Source organism: Neomonachus schauinslandi, chromosome 7 (assembly GCF_002201575.2).
Source record: "Neomonachus schauinslandi chromosome 7, ASM220157v2, whole genome shotgun sequence".
NCBI lineage: Eukaryota > Metazoa > Chordata > Mammalia > Carnivora > Phocidae > Neomonachus > Neomonachus schauinslandi.
Window position 1 is genome coordinate 86,434,023 of NC_058409.1, and position 18,159 is coordinate 86,452,181.

Below are 18,159 nucleotides of genomic sequence, written 5' to 3' on the forward strand. Positions count from 1 at the left end.
ATACAGCAATCTGTTTCTTATGTCCTCAATTTTGTAAAATAAACAAATGAAAAAACATACTAGTGATGCATGGAAAAAAGGCCAAAGGCATAGAGTAAAAGGGTGCGTTTCAGTATTTTCCAACTTTTCTACAATGAATGTAGATTTTTCACATCAGAAAGGAGAGACAATAATGGTTGTTAAAACATAAAAAGGTCATTCTTTAAAAGATATTGAAGAGAAACATCAGAGGTAAATGGTTAAGTAAAGTTGGAGGAACCGCTTTATGGACATCCAAAAAATAACAATTATGGGCGTCTTCTCTTAGGAAACAGCTGGAAGTATGTAAAGAGTATTCTACAGGGGTGTTTGCTGTACTGTTATTTATAAATATCAAAAAAGGGGAAGGGGGAGATGTTCAACATTAGAGGAATGGTTAAATATGGTATGATGGGCTATTATATAGTCATTAAAATGTTTATAAAAAAGTTTTTAATAACATGGGGAAATACAAATGTTATATTAAACAGAAAGTGTATAAAATTACACACACAATATGATCTTATCAATGTTAAAAGATATATGCATAGTCTTTATGTGTTACTGGTATTCTGAAAATGTCACCAATATATTAATAGCATTTCTCTTTCGGTGGTAGGATTTGGGGGATATTTTACTTTCTTCTTTGTACTTTTTGCATTGTTTGCGCTAGAATTACTCATCGCGAGTATGCATAGTATCATTTTTATAAACATGATAAGGCTATTTAAAGTATTCTTTGTTTATATGGACATATATATGGATTTAATCTGGATATACATAAAACAACTATACACACAGATATACACACATACACATAACAAAAGATTAGAGAAGAAACACTACTCCAAAATGTTAACAGTGGTTATCTCTGAGTGGTAAAATTATAGGTACATTTTCTTTTCATATACCTATATTTTCCATATTTTCTACAACATGCTTCTATTACTTTTACATTAGAAAAATGTTTAATTTCAGAAATAGAGTTCTACACTCACATAATAACATGGAAATGTGCTTAAACTACAAAATTCTGTGAAAAGTAAAAGCAGTATACAAATGGTAGATGCACTTTGATTACAACTATATCAAAACTTATCTGTATGTGGCAAAGGCTAAAAATGAATATGGAAAATAATCTCTTTGTATGGAATCTTTGGGACCTGGAATATTCCAGGGAATTTTCCCATTTATGGAAAAGATCAATCCATATAAAGATAAATGACCTTATAAGGTTCTGTTCTTAAGGTAGTTTCCCTTGGCCTAATGTTTTAATCTCTTTGGTACCATTCATGGTACCAACACCGACTTTATTTATTGATTTATTTTTTAGCAATCTCTACATATAACGTGGGGCTCGAACTCACGACCCCAAGATCAGGAGTCACATGCTGCACTGACTGAGCCAGCGAGGCGCCCCCAACACAAAGTTTAAACAAAAGCCATTAGTACTAGTATAACTCAATGATGAACAAACCATAAGCAAGGCCAATGACATGCTCCAGATGGTGGATGCCTGAGCAAATACTACATTTCATAAGGGGATTCCACTTATCCTGGCTATCTCGATGATGGTGATAATACTAACAGCAGCAGCTGTCATTTACTGAGCATCTCTTAAGTCCTAGGTTCCTTATATACATTATTTCATCCTCATAACCCATAAAGTAGATAGTATTATTAACATTTTATAGGTGAGGAAACTCAGGTTCAAAGAAGTTAAGCCATATAGATGGTAAATAGCAGCATCAGGATTTAAACCTGCATGTCTGTGACCTCAAAGTCCATATTCTGTTGTTTCATAGCATGAACTAGATTTGGGTGTGTTTAAGAGGGTGTAATTATGAGTGATTTTTCACCTTATCCTCAAAGTCTTCCAAAACACTGTTGTTTTGTTTTCATAATACAGTATTATAAAAAAGAATAACAAGTATTATAAATAGTACAGTTAGTTTACTTCTTGGTCCGAAATAAATAAAGAAGCAAAAATTACCAAGAAAAAAATGAAATAAAAATCAAAGAACTTTCATTCTTGGCTGACTGCAGTTAGCACAGGTTAAAAATTCCCAGAAAGTCAGGAGTTAATGAGATGAGAGTGGGGGTTGAGTACCAGTGGTGACAAGATAAAGGGGACTGTTTTAGAAGTCACTGCACTGGAAATGAATTCATGACAGTTGCAAACACGGCTTGCTGGGCAGCAGTGGCAGCACTAAAGTGTCCCGCTTTGAAAAGCAAGTCCCTGTCTTGAGGAGAACAGGCAGCTTTGAGGATTAAAGTGAGCAGGGCATAACCTGAGCACACGAAAAAGACAAGGATTTAGCTTTCAACTTGGAACCCACAGTAATAAGGGCCTGTGGATGCTGGGAGGGAAAAACCTAAGTGGGAGAGGTAGGAGATAGAATGCTCTCATGGTATGCACGGCCTGGAGGACTTTGGCACTCCCAATTATAATTATTTGTCAGGACAAAAGCTCAGGGCTAAGATGCTTCTACAGAGAAAAACTGATGTAACCAAAGAAAGGAAGTTAGGTGAGCACAACTCTGAGGCTGCATTTCACTGAAGCTGGGTCTACTTTGATATTTTTAAGGGTTCTCAAAGTAGTTCAACCTCTCCAAGTCTGTGGCCCCAGTGAGCATTTCTGGGAGCACCTGGCATTGGTGCCCTGAGGATGGGAGGGGTACCGATATAGCACTACTCAGGAAAACCAGTACCTTCCACCTTAGTGGATTGCTGCTTCAGCTTTAAGTTCTTTGCGTGGGTCTTCCCCAGGTAGTGCGACTGGGCCACGACAGGGGAGGAAAAGGTCATGTTACAGATGGGGCAGCACTGGTTCTTGTCTTTGCTTCTGCTGCTCTTCTGGTTGGGAGAAAGAACACAGGTCTGATCACGCCACTGCCCAGCCAGAAAATCTTCAATGGTTCCCCATTGCCCATAGAAGAATGGGAATTCAAGGCCCCCTTCACACACTAACCCCAACCTACCTTTCTGGATCTTTCTCCAGCTACTTCATTTCAGGCTCTACTCACCATTCCCCACTTTATTCTCTGTTGCTTCCTTGCTTTGCTTGGGCCATTCCTGCTACCTAGAATGATCTTCCTCTTTTCCTGCCTAGCATGTATCGGCTTAGCCTTCAAGGCCTATATATATATATATATATACATATATATATATATATCTCACTTCTGGGAGATTATTATGCAAGAAAATCATTCAGTACACAATTATCGAGCTGCTTTGTGTGGGTATTCAGAAAAAGTTAATCTTGTTCCATCTCTGCATGCCCAGAGTACATTAAACAGACCTCTATCATACCACTTGTCACCCAAACTGACAGTGTCACAGCTTAGGAGGACTTTGGGCATGGACCACTGGACTCATCTTTGTTTCCTATCCTTAGCACCCTGCTGGAGTCTGGCACACAGCAGATATTCAGGGTTTGCTGAACAAGCAGATATTTGGGTTTTATTTGTTGATTGTGATTAGGCCAGAAAACAATGTATTTCAAGCCTATGTTAAGAGCTCCCAGCTCTCTGAGGTCTGATCTGTGAATAGTATTCGTTACAAGAGCATTTTACAATTTTGGCACTATTAACATTTTGGATAATTCTTTGTTGTAGAGGAAGGGGAATGTCACTTCATTTGAACTACTGGACCACCCCGAGGGTTGAAATAATCAAGATACAAAGAGGTGAAGTAACTTGTCCAGAGTCATAGAGTTAGTCTTGTCTTTCTGAATTCTAAATCATAAGCAGAAGGGCAACTAGGGGATGGGTCCAGTGACTTTGGAGAAGGGATGAGTAAGGCCCTTCCAAACCTGTGACCACTATATATAATAGGAAGCAATCTGCAAATTTTCATTCACTGAACATCCACTAGGAATTGGAATTTTACCTCACAATACCCTTAAAAGGTAGGAATTATTATCTCCATTTTATGGGTGAAGTAGAGAGGTGAAGTGATTTGCCCAAAGTCACCAAACCAGTAAGTTGCAGAGCTGGTATTGGGCCCTCATCAGTGGACTTCTCAGCCCATGACATTTGAACAACCTCCCATGGAACAAAATAATGGTACCCCTGAGGGACTAGGATTGTTTCAGCATAATTCTCACGTATTTCTAACCCAAAAAGCAAGTGCATTTACACCTCAATCAGAACAGGCATTTGGAAAGGTGTTTTTTCCACTTGTTTATTCAAAACATTCAAGTGCTGAACTCAGCTCTTTCCCTCCCATTTCAAGAAAGCAAGCAGCCTGGTTTCTTTCCCTTTTTTCTCCTTGAGTAGTGAAGGGGAAGCTTCTTGTCCTGCTCCAATAAACCACTGGGTGGTAATGCATAACAATGGCTTGATTTACTGAGCCCTACTATGTGCCAGGCTCTGTGTTTGGTGCTTTTTATAAACCTTCCCTCATTTTAGTTTGGAAAAATCCTAAAATATAGTTGATATTAGCATTCTCATTTTTAGGGAGGAAGATATTAAGGCTTAGAGAAGTAACAAGACTTTTCCAAGTCACACAACATGGCCAGGATTTGAAGCCAATTCAGTCTGACTCAAAGCCCACCTTCTTTCCACCACACCAACCTGCCTGTTGGCTTCATCAGAAAGTGAGCAGTCTCAACATGGCAGCTGGATTACCTGATCTGAGTCTAGCTTCTTCGTTTCCCCTTTTAATGTCTCCATTCCATGGATTGCTAGGTATCTCTTCACTTTGTTGGCATGTTTTTTGCTCTGCAAGAACCCAGGAAAAAGATCAAAAATAGCCAAATGCCATTTCATATCTAAGGCACTCAAAAATACTAGATTTTCATCTGATCCATCCTCACAAAAACTTTTGAGGAGGAGAAGGTAGGGGAAGAAACCTAGTTTATTGAGCTCCTACTCTGTTCAAGGCACTTTACGTGCTATTAAGTCTAACCTTCACAGCAATCTATGAGAAAATTACCATCATCTCTATCTTACAGATGAGGAAACTAAGACTGAAGATGGTGAGGCTTCTTGCCCAAGATGAGCAGCAGAGTTGTGATTCTAACTCAGGTCTATTTAAAGCCAAAGTGCATACTTTCTACTATACCACACTGAGAGGGAAGATATAAGTATGATGATCCTGATTTGGATGGGAGAAATGAGACACAGAAAAATTAAGTCAACCTTCAAATCACAGTCAACATGCATGGAGGCAATGTCTGGGTGGCTAGAAAGGAATTACATACACTTCATTGTGCAAGCCAGGGAGAAGTGAGGGCTTGGCACTGAGTGTGGAAAATAAAGTATTTCTTTTTTTTTATTTTGGAAAGTAAAGTATTTCTAAAGGTACAATGGCATACCTGGTAGTGTGCCAGCTTCTGGGACTCAGAAATGAGCAAGGCGCAGCAAACCTTACACTGGGTATTGGTAAAGAGACACTGGTTCTTCTGGATCATGTGCTCCACTACAGAGAGGAAAATAAAAAATCTTTGAGTTAAAAACCTACCTCAACAGCACTGTCTTTGAACCCAGTCTCAAACGTAGGCACTGAGTAATGGAATGCCGTATCATTATATCTCGACACACCTTAGTCACTCCTTCCCTATGCTTTCATGACTCATGCTATATTCTCATATCACCTATATAATAACTTTACAATTTTGTGTAAGCCAATTTTCTTTACTAAGTAAATTTTTTTGAGTTATAATTGATATACAACATTATATTAGTTTCAGGTGTACAATATAATGATTTGATATTTGTATATATTGCAAAATGGTCACCATGATAAATCTAGTTAACATCTGTCATCATATATAGTTACAAATCTTTGTCTGGTGATGAAGACTTTCCAGATTTACTCTCTTAGCAACTTTCAAATATACAATTCAGCATTATTAACTATAATCACCGTGATATAAATTCTTTCAAAAAGAAATCTTTAGATCATAAATTTAAATAGATACCAATAAAAATGAAGTAATTCTAGACTGACACTGGTACCAGAGGCTTGGAGCTCTCCTTACAAAGACTAAGAGAGCAGCAACTGTGAAGAAAGGTGTTAAGACATCTTTCCCAGATAGAATCAGAAAGATTGAAAGACTTGAAAAGAGAATCATTTTATCACTCTTTTTGTAAACTGTAATAATAAATTCTCTATCTTTTTTATTATTTGTGAACATTTTCTGTGGAATTAAAAATAAAGCAACTCCAACATTTATTCCACTAAAAGATCAATAGCATTTTCTGATTTTATTATTTATTTTTAAAAAGATTTTCTCTATTTCTTTTTATTTTTTAAAGATTTTATTTATTTATTTGACAGAGAGAGAGACAGCAAGAGCAGGAACACAAGCAGGGGGAGTGGGAGAGGGAGAAGCAGGCTTCCTGCCGAGCAGGGAGCCCAATGCAGGGCTCGATCCCAGGACCCTGGGATCATGACCTGAGCTGAAGGCAAGACGCTTAACGAATGAGCCACCCAGGCACCCCAAAAAGATTTTATTTTTATGTAATCTCTACACCCACTGTGGGGCTCAAACTCATAATCCTGAGATCAAGAGTTGCATGCTCTACTGACAGAGCCAGCCAGGCACCCTGCATTTTCTGATTTTGAAAATTTACATTGGTATAACTGTACACAGCGTCTTGGTTAGAAAATTGTACTGGGGTTTAGTTATTGAAAGACTAGAATATTCTTTTTGTATGGAAAGAACGTGAGTTTGTTTATTAAGGAAACATTAAAAATTGGTTTCTTTGGAATAAATCAGAAGATTTGAAAAGTAATTTTGGAGGATAAATATCAATTAGAAGATGCTGCTTGGGGCGCCTGGGTGGCTCAGTCGTTGAGCGTCTGCCTTTGTCTCGGGTCATGGTCCCAGGGTCCTGGGATCGAGCCCTGCATCGGGCTCCCTGCTCGGCGGGAAGCCTGCTTCTCCCTCTCCCTCTCCCCCTGCTTGTGATCCCTCTCTTGCTGTGTCTCTGTCAAATAAATATATAAAATCTTTAAAAAAAAAAAAGGAAGATGCTGCTCGATGATCTTTTACCTTCATGAGAAAAGGTTAATTAATCCTGTTATTATATAGTAAACACAAACTATTATCTAATACCAGTTAAATGTGTGTGGTACAAATCTTGGTTAGGAACTTGGGCCCCCCAGGCATGCTGACTTGGGTTCAAATCCTGCTGCTGTTTCTGTGACTGTGTGATTTTATAGAAATTACTTAATCTCAGGGCGCCTGGGTGCCTCAGTCGTTAAGCGTCTGCCTTCAGCTCAGGTCATGATCCCAGCATCCTGGGATGGAGCCCTAAGTCAGGCTCCCTGCTGAGCAGGGAGCCTGCTTCTCCCTCTCACTCTGCCTCTCCCCCTGCTCTTGCTCTCTCGGGTGCATGCTCTCTCTCAAGTAAATTAATAAAATCTTAAAAAAAAAAAAAGAAATTAATCTCCATCCTGTGGTTTTCCTCTGTTTACAATGGGAGTACAGAAGCCCTCCCTTATCTGGCAGTTTCACGTTCTGTGAGTTCAGTTATCTATGGTCAACCATAGTCTGGAGGCAGATGATCTTCCCTCTCACATATCTTCAGAAGGTCAGTAGTAGCCTAATGCTATGTCACAATGCCTACATCATTCATTTCACTTTATCTCATCATGTAGACATTTAATCATTTCACATTACCACAAGGGTAAGTACAGTAAGATATTTTGAGAAACAGAGATACCACATTCATATAACTTTTACTACAATAAGTTATAATTGTTCTGTTTTTTTTTTTTAAAGATTTTTTATTTATTTGAGAGAGAGAATGAGAGACAGAGAGCACGAGAGGGAAGAGGGTCAGAGGGAGAAGCGGACCCCCCGCTGAGCAGGGAGCCCGATATGGGACCCAATCCCGGGACTCCAGGATCACGACCTGAGCGGAAGGCAGCCGCCTAACCAACTGAGCCACCCAGGCGCCCCTATAATTGTTCTGTTTTATTAATAGTTATTATTGTCAATCTCTTACTGTGCTTAATTTCTTATTTATTTATTTGACAGAGAGAGACACAGCAAGAGAGGGAACACAAGCAGGGGGAGTGGGAGAGGGAGAAGCAGGCTCCCTGCCAAGCAGGGAGCCCGATGCGGGGCTCGATCCCCGCACCCGGGGATCATGACCTGAGCTGAAGGCAGATGCCCAATGACTGAGCCACCCAGGCGCCCCTGTACTTAATTTCTAAATAAAACTTTATCATAGATATGTATGTATAGGAAAAAATATAAATATATATAGGGTTCGATACCATCTGTGGTTTTAGGCATTCACAGTAGGGATCTTAGAATATATTTCCCATGAATAAGGGGGACTACTCTACGGTAACATGTATCTCATAGAATGTATTATCCTTGTGGTTTTCCATACAAAGCACTTAGTGCAGTGTCTGGCTTAGTTAGTACACACTCGTTGTCAATGACGAATGTTATATGTCAAATTCTTTTTTGGGTCCTGTGCTTCTGAGAAAATTAACTATTTTCTACATTGTACCTGTGAATATATATATATTTTAAAGATTTTAAGTAATCTCTACCCCCAACGTGGGGCTTGAACTCACAACCCCAAGATCAACAGTTGTATGATCCATGGACTAAGTCAGCCAGGTGCCCTAAGATATTTCTTATTCTAGAACTTGGTAAGTGTTAAAATTTTTCTTGATCTGACTTTGAAACATCTCAATTCACCTAACATATTACACAAGTTGTACACTGTAGGAAACCATGACATTAACTGTTCTTAATTGTTGGGTGGGGAACTAAGCCTTACCTTTGGGGAGGAAGTAAAATTTCACGCAAGGCATGAGTTCTATCATGACACCAATAATCTGAGGCAGGGACAGAGTCCAGAAAACTCTGAGGGGACAGCGAGCTCATGTTTTTTATCTTCCACTCTGGACCAAAATGAGGTCAAGATGCCCTGGAGGGAGGTTCTTGGTAGGAAACTTTTTTTTTTTTTTTTTTTTTAAAGATTTATTTATTTATTTGAGAGGGAGGGGCAGAGAGAGAGAGAATCTTCAAGCAGACTCCCTGCTGAGCAGGGAGCGGCAATGTGGGGCTTGATCCCATTACCCATGAGATCATCACCTGAGCTGAAACCATGAATCTGATGCTTAAGCAGCTGAGCCACCCAGGTGCCCCTCTTGGTAGGAAAGTTTTTAAGGTGACTTTCCCTACTTTACAAGGTCTAAAGCTTATCTATGCCAGCCCTTTTGGGCAGAAAGGCTGCTGTCTGGCTGTATTTCTGCCCCTTAGAATCACTGTTTATTTCCCCATTTTTCTCCTATGGTGCTTGGTAAATTTTTGTGAAAGACCTTGCTGGCCTCAGCTGGGTTCAGAGAAACAAAGGGAAGTGGGTCTGTGAACACATATGGGCCAGAGCTTTTATTTTAACCAACTCAGCCACCGAGGCGCCCTCAAGAGCTTTTATTTTAAAGGGAGGATGAGAGGATCCTCAGAATGCAAAGCCCAGGGCGCCTGGGTGGCTCAGTTGGTTAAGCGACTGCCTTCGGCTCAGGTCATGATCCTGGAGTCCCGGGATCGAGTCCCACATCGGGCTCCCTGCTCGGCAGGGGGTCTGCTTCTCCCTCTCCCCTCTTCCCTCTCGTGCTCTCTGTCTCTCATTCTCTCTCTCTCAAATAAATAAAAAAATCTTAAAAAAAAAAAAAAAAAAAGAATGCAAAGCCCGTAAGATGGAGATGGTACCCAGGAGTCACACTCCAGTCTTCCTCCCCTGACCTGGAGATGTTGGATATTTTCTTTTTTTTAATTAAAGAAGATGAGGTTCTTTTTCAAAGATATTCAGAATCTGACTCTCAAAGGCTAAACAGGGCAGGGGCCATGTATGACTTTGTACCCCGGTATCTAGTACAATACCTGACCCATAGCAGGGCCTTGGTGAGTATGCTGAATGAATGAAATGAACCTCTCTAGCCTCAGAGAGTATATCCACACAGTCCACAAATACATATTTGGAATGCTTTCTATGTGCTAGCACTGGGGCCATATCAACAAGTAAGACAGAATACAAAGTAAATAAAAAGCAAAATAGTGAGAGAGAGAGAAATGCTATGAAAACAAAGTAAGTAGCTCTCTCTGTAAAATAAATAAATAAATAATCTTAAAAAAAAAAAAAGAGGGGGCGCCTGGGTGGCTCAGTCGGTTAAGTGTCTGCCTTCATCTCAGGTCATGATCCCAGGGTCCTCGCATCAGGCTCCCTGCTCGGCCGGGAGCCTGCTTCTCCCTCTCCCTCTGCCTGCTGCTCTGTCTGCTTGTGCTCTCTCTCTCTGTCAAATAAATAAATAAAAAATCTTTAAACAACAACAACAACAAAGTAAGTGGTAGAGAATGATGGGGGCAGTATAGTCAGCGAAGACCATCTTATAAGGCATCAGCCATAAGGAGGTCTGGGGGAAATAGTGTTCCAGCCTGAGACAGTGCCAGGTCTCTGAGGCAGGGATGAGTTTGGCATATTCAAGGAATGGAGAGGAGGTCAGTGTGCCTAGAGTATGGTGAATGAGACAAAAGTGGTAGGAAATAAAAGTTGGAGAGGCAGTGTGAGGCCTACCAGATCATGTTGAATGAATATAAGGCCTCAAAAGCCATGATTTGAACTATGGATTTTGTTTTTAGTGCCATGAGAGGCAAAAAGATCTGGCTTATATTTCAAAAGATCACTCTGATCACTGTGTCAGCAGACTGTATGGGGATGCCAATGAAAGCTGGCAATGGAGAGAGAGAAAAGTGTATGGCTTTGGAATTATATTCCAGAAGTAGATCTGATATGCAATTTCTTAGATTGGATGTGGGGGAGTGAAGGAAGGAGTCAAGAATAGCTCCTAGGTTTTGAGCTTGAGCATCTGAACAGATGAGATGAAAACTGGAGGATGACAGCCTTGGAGAATTTAAGACTTTTCTTTGGCTATGTTAAACATGAGTGGTCTATTAGATATATGGGTAGAGATATCAAGTAGTCAGTTGGAGATTCAAGTCTGGAGCTCAAGGGAGAGGTCAGAGCTGGAGATTATAAATTGAGAGTCATAAGTATATCAATCATACTTTAGGCTATGGACTGGAGGAGAATGCCTAGTGTAGATGGAAAAGGAAAGAGGTCCTGGAACTGAGTCTTGGAGCCCTCCAAGCCCTGAGACAGAACTGTCCAGCCAAGCCCTTCCTAAATTCCTGACCCACAAGAACCATGAGAGGTTTACAAGGTTGGAGGAAGCTAAGGTCCACACTGGGAAAAAGAGCTTACATAAATTATCAGAATTCTGAGAAGGTGGCCTGAATGTGTGTCTCTATTGCCCTGATATGCACATATAACTTTATTCATTTATTTATTTTTAAAAAAGATTTTATTTATTTGTGAGAGAGAGGGAAAGCAAGCACAAGCAGGGGGAGCGGCAGGCAGAGGGAGAAGCAGGCTCTCCACCGAGCAAGGAGCCTGATGCGGGACTCAATCCCACGACCCTGGGATCATGACCTGAGCCGAAGGCAGATGTTTAACTGACTGAGCCACCCAGGCATCCCTCCACCTACAACTTTAAGCCAACTACCAACTACCTCCCCAGAATGGGACAGGTTTGATATAAGAAATTAGATGCTTAGAAAACCATTGGAAAGGCACTGAAGGTACTTGGTTGGGCCTTCATAAATGTCTCTAGGAACAATATATGACTGTTACACAGAAAGCTATAGTTTGAGGCCTCCATTGCAACCTTGCTGAAAGTAAGAAGCTTCCATTGTCAATGAACCTACATCTCAGCCTATGAAGCTTGATATTGGATTCTGGAATACTGATGTGGGATGATCTCATAGTTCCATGACCTTTCTTGATAGTAACAATAGCCAAAAGCCATAGGAATATGATCTTCACCCCATTTCTGTCTTCCAAATCTATGATATTGGCAGGATTGGATTTGTATCCGTATTGTAGCCAACCAGAAGATGTACAGGGCAGAGACTGAGAGATCTAGCACAGGGCTGATTTTCACAGGGTCAGTGAAGTATGGACAGAGAGAGCTAGTGTAGAGAAGCAAGATAATTCATAAACTTAAGGAATGTAGGAGAAGTAGTATTTGGGAGACAAATTATCATGACAGCTCAATATAAGTTACAACTGTCTTTAGGTGACTTAATGTGCCTAAAGTTGCCTCAGGATACTTCGGGCCAGAATAGCTGGTCAGTGCATGAATAAACGACCTCCTATATTCCAAATAATGGTGAACACTGCTAATCTATAATGACTTGCTATTCCTTGGCCCCATATGTGGCCTTAGACTCTTCAACTCAGCTCCACAGAAATTCATCAATTTCTGTGTGAAGATGGTCCTCAGAGATATAACCAATTTAGTAGCCGGCTTATTATGGCTTTTTGGGAGGTAGTGGATTTCTAGGTACAGCTATAGTTAGAAAGCAGCATACAACAAAAGATCCTAGTAAAAGCAAGCTGGATATAATCTATCAGTGGGTCAGATTTGTTAGGCAATGTAGTCTAATGGGCAGGGTGGTCTACAAGAATGAATTGAACAGTTAGCCCCACTACGATTACTTAGCCTCAGTACTTCTATTTTGTGAATCCATACTGTTGATGGTCTGAAAAAGCTCAAATTTTATCATAGAAAAAAGGCATGAAGAAAGCAAATGTAATGGTATTGATGATGTGGTGTTAAAATTATTCTACTTAGAACATGTATAAAACAGAGTTGAAGGGCGCCCGGGTGGCTCAGTAGGTTAAGCGTCTGACTCTTGATTTCAGCTCTCGTTGTGATCTCAGGGTCATGGGATTGAGCCCCTCGTCGGGCTCCATGCTGGGCATGGAGCCTGCTTGAGATTCTCTCTTTCCCTCTCCCCCTCTGCTTCCTGCTCTCTCTCTCAAAAACAAAAAAACAAAAAATGAAACAAAAAAGCAGAGTTGAGCTGAAAGTACAATAAATAAAATGAGAAATTCACGAGAGAAAATCAACATCAAAGTAGCAGGAGACAGAATCAGTGAACTTGCAGATAGATCAATAGAAACATTCAATCTGAAGAGGAAAAAAAAATGGAAGAATAATGAATAGAGCCTCAGAGACTTGTGGGATACATAAAGCATACCAAACAAATATATATGGGAAATCTCAGGAGAGAAAGGAGTAGAAAAAAAATATTTGAAGAAACAATGTTTGAAAACTCCCCATATTTGATTAAAGAAAAACATTAATCCATACAGTCAAAAGTCTCAAGTCTCTTGGGGCATCTGAGTGGCTCAGTTGGCTAAGCATCTGCCTTCGGCTCAAGTCATGATCCCAGAGTCCTGGGACTGAGCCCCGCATCAGGCTCCCTGCTCAGTGGGAAGCCTGCCTCTCCCTCTCCCTCTGCCTGTCGCTACCCCTGCTTGTGTGCTCTGTTAAATAAATAAATAAAATCTTAAAAAGAAAAAAAAAATTCTCAAGTCTCTCAAAACAGGATAAATACCAAAAGATCTACACCCAGATACATCATAGTCAAACTATTGAAAGATAAAGATAGGGGTGCTTGGGTGGCTCAGTCAGTTAAGTGTCTGACTCTTGGTTTTGGCTCAGGTCGTGATTTCATGGGTTGTGAGATCAAGCCCCCTGTTGGGCTCTGCACTCAGTGAGGAGTCTGCTTGAGGATTTGCTCCCTCTGCTCCTTCACCTGCTTGTGCTCTCTCTCTCTCTAAAATAAATAAATAAATAAATAAATAAATAAATAAATAAATAAATATTTAAAAAGAAAGATAAAGACAGGAACTCTTTAAATTAGCAAGAGAAAAATGACTCATAATGTATAGTGGAATAATTTGATTAACTTCTCATCTGTAACAATGAAAGCCAGAGGGCAGTGAAATAACAGTAGTGAGAAGATCAAAACTGTCAACCAATAACTTCATGTCCAGCAAAACTATCCTTCAAACATTATGCTAAGTGACAGAAGCCAGTCACAAAAGGCTACATACTATACAATTCAATTTATACGAAGCATCCAGAATAGGCAAATCTATAGAAACAGAAAGGGAATGAGCAGTTGCCAGAGGTGACTGCTAATGGGTATAGGGTTTCTTTCTGGGGTGATGAAAATGTTCTGGAATTACTGGTGATGGTTGCACAATTCTGTGAATATACTAAACCACTGAACTGTATATTTTACAAAGGTGAATTTTATGGCATATGAATTATGTATCAATAAAGATGTTATTTTAAAAAATTATTCTTTAAGACTGAAAGCAAAATAAAAACATTCCCAAATAAAGACTGAGAGAATTCACTGCTAGCAGGTTTGCTTTGTAAGAAATACTAAAGGAGGGATGCCTGGGTGGCTCAGTTGGTTAAGCAGCTGCCTTCAGCTCAGGTCATGATCCCAGGGTCCTGGGATCGAGTCCCGTATCGGGCTCCCCACTCAGCAGGGAGCCTGCTTCTCCCTCTGCCTGCCACTCCTCCTGCTTGTGCTCTCTCTCTCTCTGACAAATAAAAAAATAAAATCTTAAAAAAAAAAAAAAAGAAATACTAAAGGAAGCCCTTCTAGCCGAAAGGAAGTGGTACCAAGTGGTAACTTGAATCCAGAGGAAGAAAAAAAGAACACCAGAAATGGTAAATATGTGGGTTAATATAAAAGACATTATAAATATTTTTTTTCCTAATTTCTTCTCTTAATTTCTTTAAAAGACATATTGTATACGGGTGCCTGGGTGGCAGAGTCATTTGGGCGCCTGACTCTTGGTTTCAGCTTAGGTTGTGATCTCCAGGTTGTGAGATCGAGCCCCGCATCTGGCTCTGCACTCAGCAGCAGTCTGCTTGAGATTCTTTCTTCCTCTCCCTCTGCCCTTCCCCATTGTGCACCCTCTCTCTCTCTCTCTAAAATAAATAAATCTTTTTTTTTAAAGATTTTTAAAATTTATTTGACAGAGAGAGACACAGCGAGAGAGGGAACACAAGCAGGGGGAGTGTGAAAGGGAGAAGCAGGCTTCCCTCCAAGCAGGGAGCCCGATGCGGGGCTCGATACCAGGACCCTGAGATCATGACCTGAGCCGAAGGCAGACGCTTAACGACTGAGCCACTAAATAAATCTTAAAAGAAAGACATATTGTATAAATCAATAATTACAACACTGAATAATTAGGTTTATAACATAAATCGATGTAATATATATGACAATAATATACATGACAATAATACTACAAAGGAGGGGGAGGAATGTTTTTATATTTTATCAGAATTAAGTTAGTAGTATTAATTTGAAGTAGACTGTGATGAGTTAAGATGCATCTTGTAGTCCCTTGGGCACTAATAAAATAAAAAAGTAAAAAAAAAGTATAAAAAATATGAACAGAAAAATTAAAATGGCCCATTAAAAAATACTTAATACAAAAGAAGGCAGTAAAGGAGAAAGGGAAGCACAAAATGTAAAGGAGATAAATAGCAAAGTGGAAAATGTAAATCTAGCCATATCAATAATGAAATTAAATGTGAATAGTCTAAACAGCCCACTCAAAAGACAGAGACTGTCAAAGGATAAAAAATCAAGACCCATACAATGAGATTCTATTTTGCAACAAAAAGTAATGAAGTACTAATACACAGTACAACTTGGCTGGACCTCAAAAACATGCCAAGAGAAGCCAAATGCAAAAGACTACATATTGTATGATTTTGTTTATACGAAATGTTCAGAAAAGGTAAATTTATAGAGGACAGTCGTTGCCTAGGGCAGGAGGTAAGAGTGGAGATTTAATGTAAACAAGCACAAATGAACTAACTGGAGCTATAGAAATATTCTAAAACACAACTCTGTACTTTTACTAAAAAATCATTGCACTGTACAGTTACAATGGGTGAATTTTATGGTATATAAATTATAACTCAATGAAAGTGCTAAAAGAAAAACAAAACAAAACGAAAACCAAGGTGAACAGAACTTGGTGTTACAAGTATCTACCTAAACCTCATACAAATATTGGAAAGTAAGGAGAGTAGGAAGATGAACTGGGTCCTAAGTGACACTGTACATTCATACACACATAAGCAATTCACTTTTTAGAGCACAGCTGTTGTGTTCTCTGCTTCAAGGTCCAGGGGATGCCTTCCCTGTCCCTCAAGGACAAAGGTCACTCCCTCTTTGTGCACAACCAATTCTTACACATTCCTCTTCACTGCACCCATTACATTATACTGAAACTGTTTTGGTGTCTGCTTCCTGGACTAGACTATAAACCCCTCCAGGGCAAGGACAGTATCTTCCTCATCTCTGTAGCTCTGATGCCCAGCCAGTCCTGGGAACTGAGCAAGTATCAGTGACTGTTTGTCAAATTAGTGAAAGGAAATTGGGATGTGTTTGGGGGGATTTGTACCAAACAAGTTTGAAATTATGAGGCAGACAGAGAGCCCATATTAATTTAGGAGTCAGACTAGACTAGTTTTAAAACTGGAGAAGTATACACAAGGGTATAGGTCTGTGTACCATCCCAAATTTAAATATATCTTCCTTGGGTATGGTCAAAATTCCATTTTATCCCAGGGCAATCAGTTCACAAGCAACATATTAAACTTTCCAGGATTAGTCTGCTCACCAAGCAAACAAACCATCTGATTTTACTGCAGATTACTTGACAGGATTAGCACAGAAGGCCAGACACTTCTTGTACTTCTGGGTTAGAGTTAAGCAGCTAGCTCTGCTAAGGACTACAAAGGGGGTCACACAACCAGGTCAGGCCAGCGCTTTCCATCCTCCTCTATCTCCATCTTACCCGGGGCCAGGTCAAATGCAGAGCAAGCTGGGAAGCTTCAGCCCTGAAGTGACCCCCAGTGTACCCTGTTCTCCACAACTTCTCTACAAGCATAGGATACAAAGAAGCTGGAGCCAAAATATATCCTGGCCAGTTTCTCAGGTTCCTGGCCCCGACCTCATAAAAGAGACCCAGGTAGTAGAGACCAGACACCTAGAAACAGGGGTAAACCAGGTTGAAGATACCAAGGCCAGGAGGAACAGAGGGTAAGAAGGCCTTTGGAGTCCTTGGCAGTGTGGGGCATGAGAGAAGGCAGGCAAGCGACACTAGGGGTGGGAGAACCTGGAGACAGGGACGATGCAGAGTCAGGGAGAAAATGGTCAGGGTCTAGGAGTCTGGCGGGGAAGGTTCTGTGGGTCTCCGAGAAGGCACGGATAGGAATTTAGGTAAGAGGCACGGATAGGAGTTTAGGAAGAGCTGTGCTCTGGTGGGTGAGAACGGAAGGGGAAAAAACCCCGCGTCCTGAGTATGAGAAGGCCCTTGACCATTTGAGCGCGGGGAGCTCATTCATGTGGTGCTGCGGCCTCAATTTTCAAGGGAGCTGGCCCACGGTACCCAGGCCCGGCTGAGGTGCACGAGTCAAGAAGTCCCGGGGCGCGTCACCCAAGGGGGCGGGCCGGGCGCCAGGGGGTGTGACCGGAGACCCGGGGGCCGGTCCGCGTTCCCGCCCCGCGCTTCCGCCATTCCCTGTGAGACGAGCGGGCGGGTGAAAGACTTGCTGCTTCTGAGGTCCCGGGACTCACCTTCCTCCCTCCCCACTGGTTGGGCCCCGGACACTGCTTCCCACAGGCGGCGCGCCCTCTCGCGGTCGAAGCGCAGCCCGTCCGGTTCCCGTCCTTCTCGCTCCTCGGAGTTGTTGTATGGCCGGGCCCCTCCACTGTCCGCGGCCTCCACGGTGCCCAACGCGGGATACTCCATCTTTCCTGCAAGCCCTAACCGGCAGATAGCCACTCATAAACCTTGGTCTCGCGAGATGTGGGTGGGAGGGTGACTTTGCCTGGCCAACAAATCTCGCGAGGTTTGGGCGCCGCAGACCGCGTTGCGGTGCGGGCCCAGGCGCTTCTTTTGGTCACTGCTGGGGGACCTCGGAATAAGTACTATGGAATTGTGTCAGTCGCTGGTTTTACAGCAGCCCTCTCCCTCCGGTACAGGTTCGTGCAATCCTTGGCTAAAGGTTCTCACCTTACTCACCGTCAGCCTTCGATACTTCGCATTTCGTTCTCTTGAAGGCCCTGTTATGTGGGAATATTTTCTGTTTTACTGTTAGGGAAATTGAGGCCCAGAACCTAAAAATAGTTTACTCAACAGTTTGCGACCAGAATGTGGTAGAGCCAGGACTCCATCTCCATGATTCGGTTACTTCTTTTTTTCTTTTTTT

General features: G+C 41.3%; 2 protein-coding genes across 8 annotated transcripts in view; one reads left to right on the top strand and one right to left on the bottom strand.

Moving 5' to 3' along the window:
• Positions 1-17,721, bottom strand: part of ZNF346 (zinc finger protein 346) — a 39,767-nt gene extending 22,046 nt beyond the window's left edge. For 3 of the 7 annotated variants that reach the window (XM_044916818.1, XM_021698732.1, XM_044916816.1), the window contains exons 1-4: positions 17,525-17,721; positions 5,339-5,442; positions 4,650-4,742; positions 2,730-2,874 (exon numbers count right to left, since the gene is read on the bottom strand). In XM_044916818.1, coding sequence (XP_044772753.1) covers positions 2,730-2,874; positions 4,650-4,742; positions 5,339-5,442; positions 17,525-17,699 — 517 coding nt within the window. In that variant the 5' untranslated portion in view covers positions 17,700-17,721. The remainder of the gene's footprint in view (positions 1-2,729; positions 2,875-4,649; positions 4,743-5,338; positions 5,443-17,524) is intronic. The other 4 variants (XM_044916819.1, XM_021698734.1, XM_021698738.1 and 1 more) reach the window with 3 other exon arrangements.
• A 92-nt stretch (positions 17,722-17,813) lies between these two features.
• UIMC1 (ubiquitin interaction motif containing 1) overlaps positions 17,814-18,159 on the top strand; it is a 178,138-nt gene continuing 177,792 nt past the window's right edge. Inside the window, exon 1 of the mRNA XM_021698718.1 lies at positions 17,814-17,932. Within this exon, the coding sequence (XP_021554393.1) occupies positions 17,881-17,932 (52 nt within the window). The 5' untranslated portion in view covers positions 17,814-17,880. The remainder of the gene's footprint in view (positions 17,933-18,159) is intronic.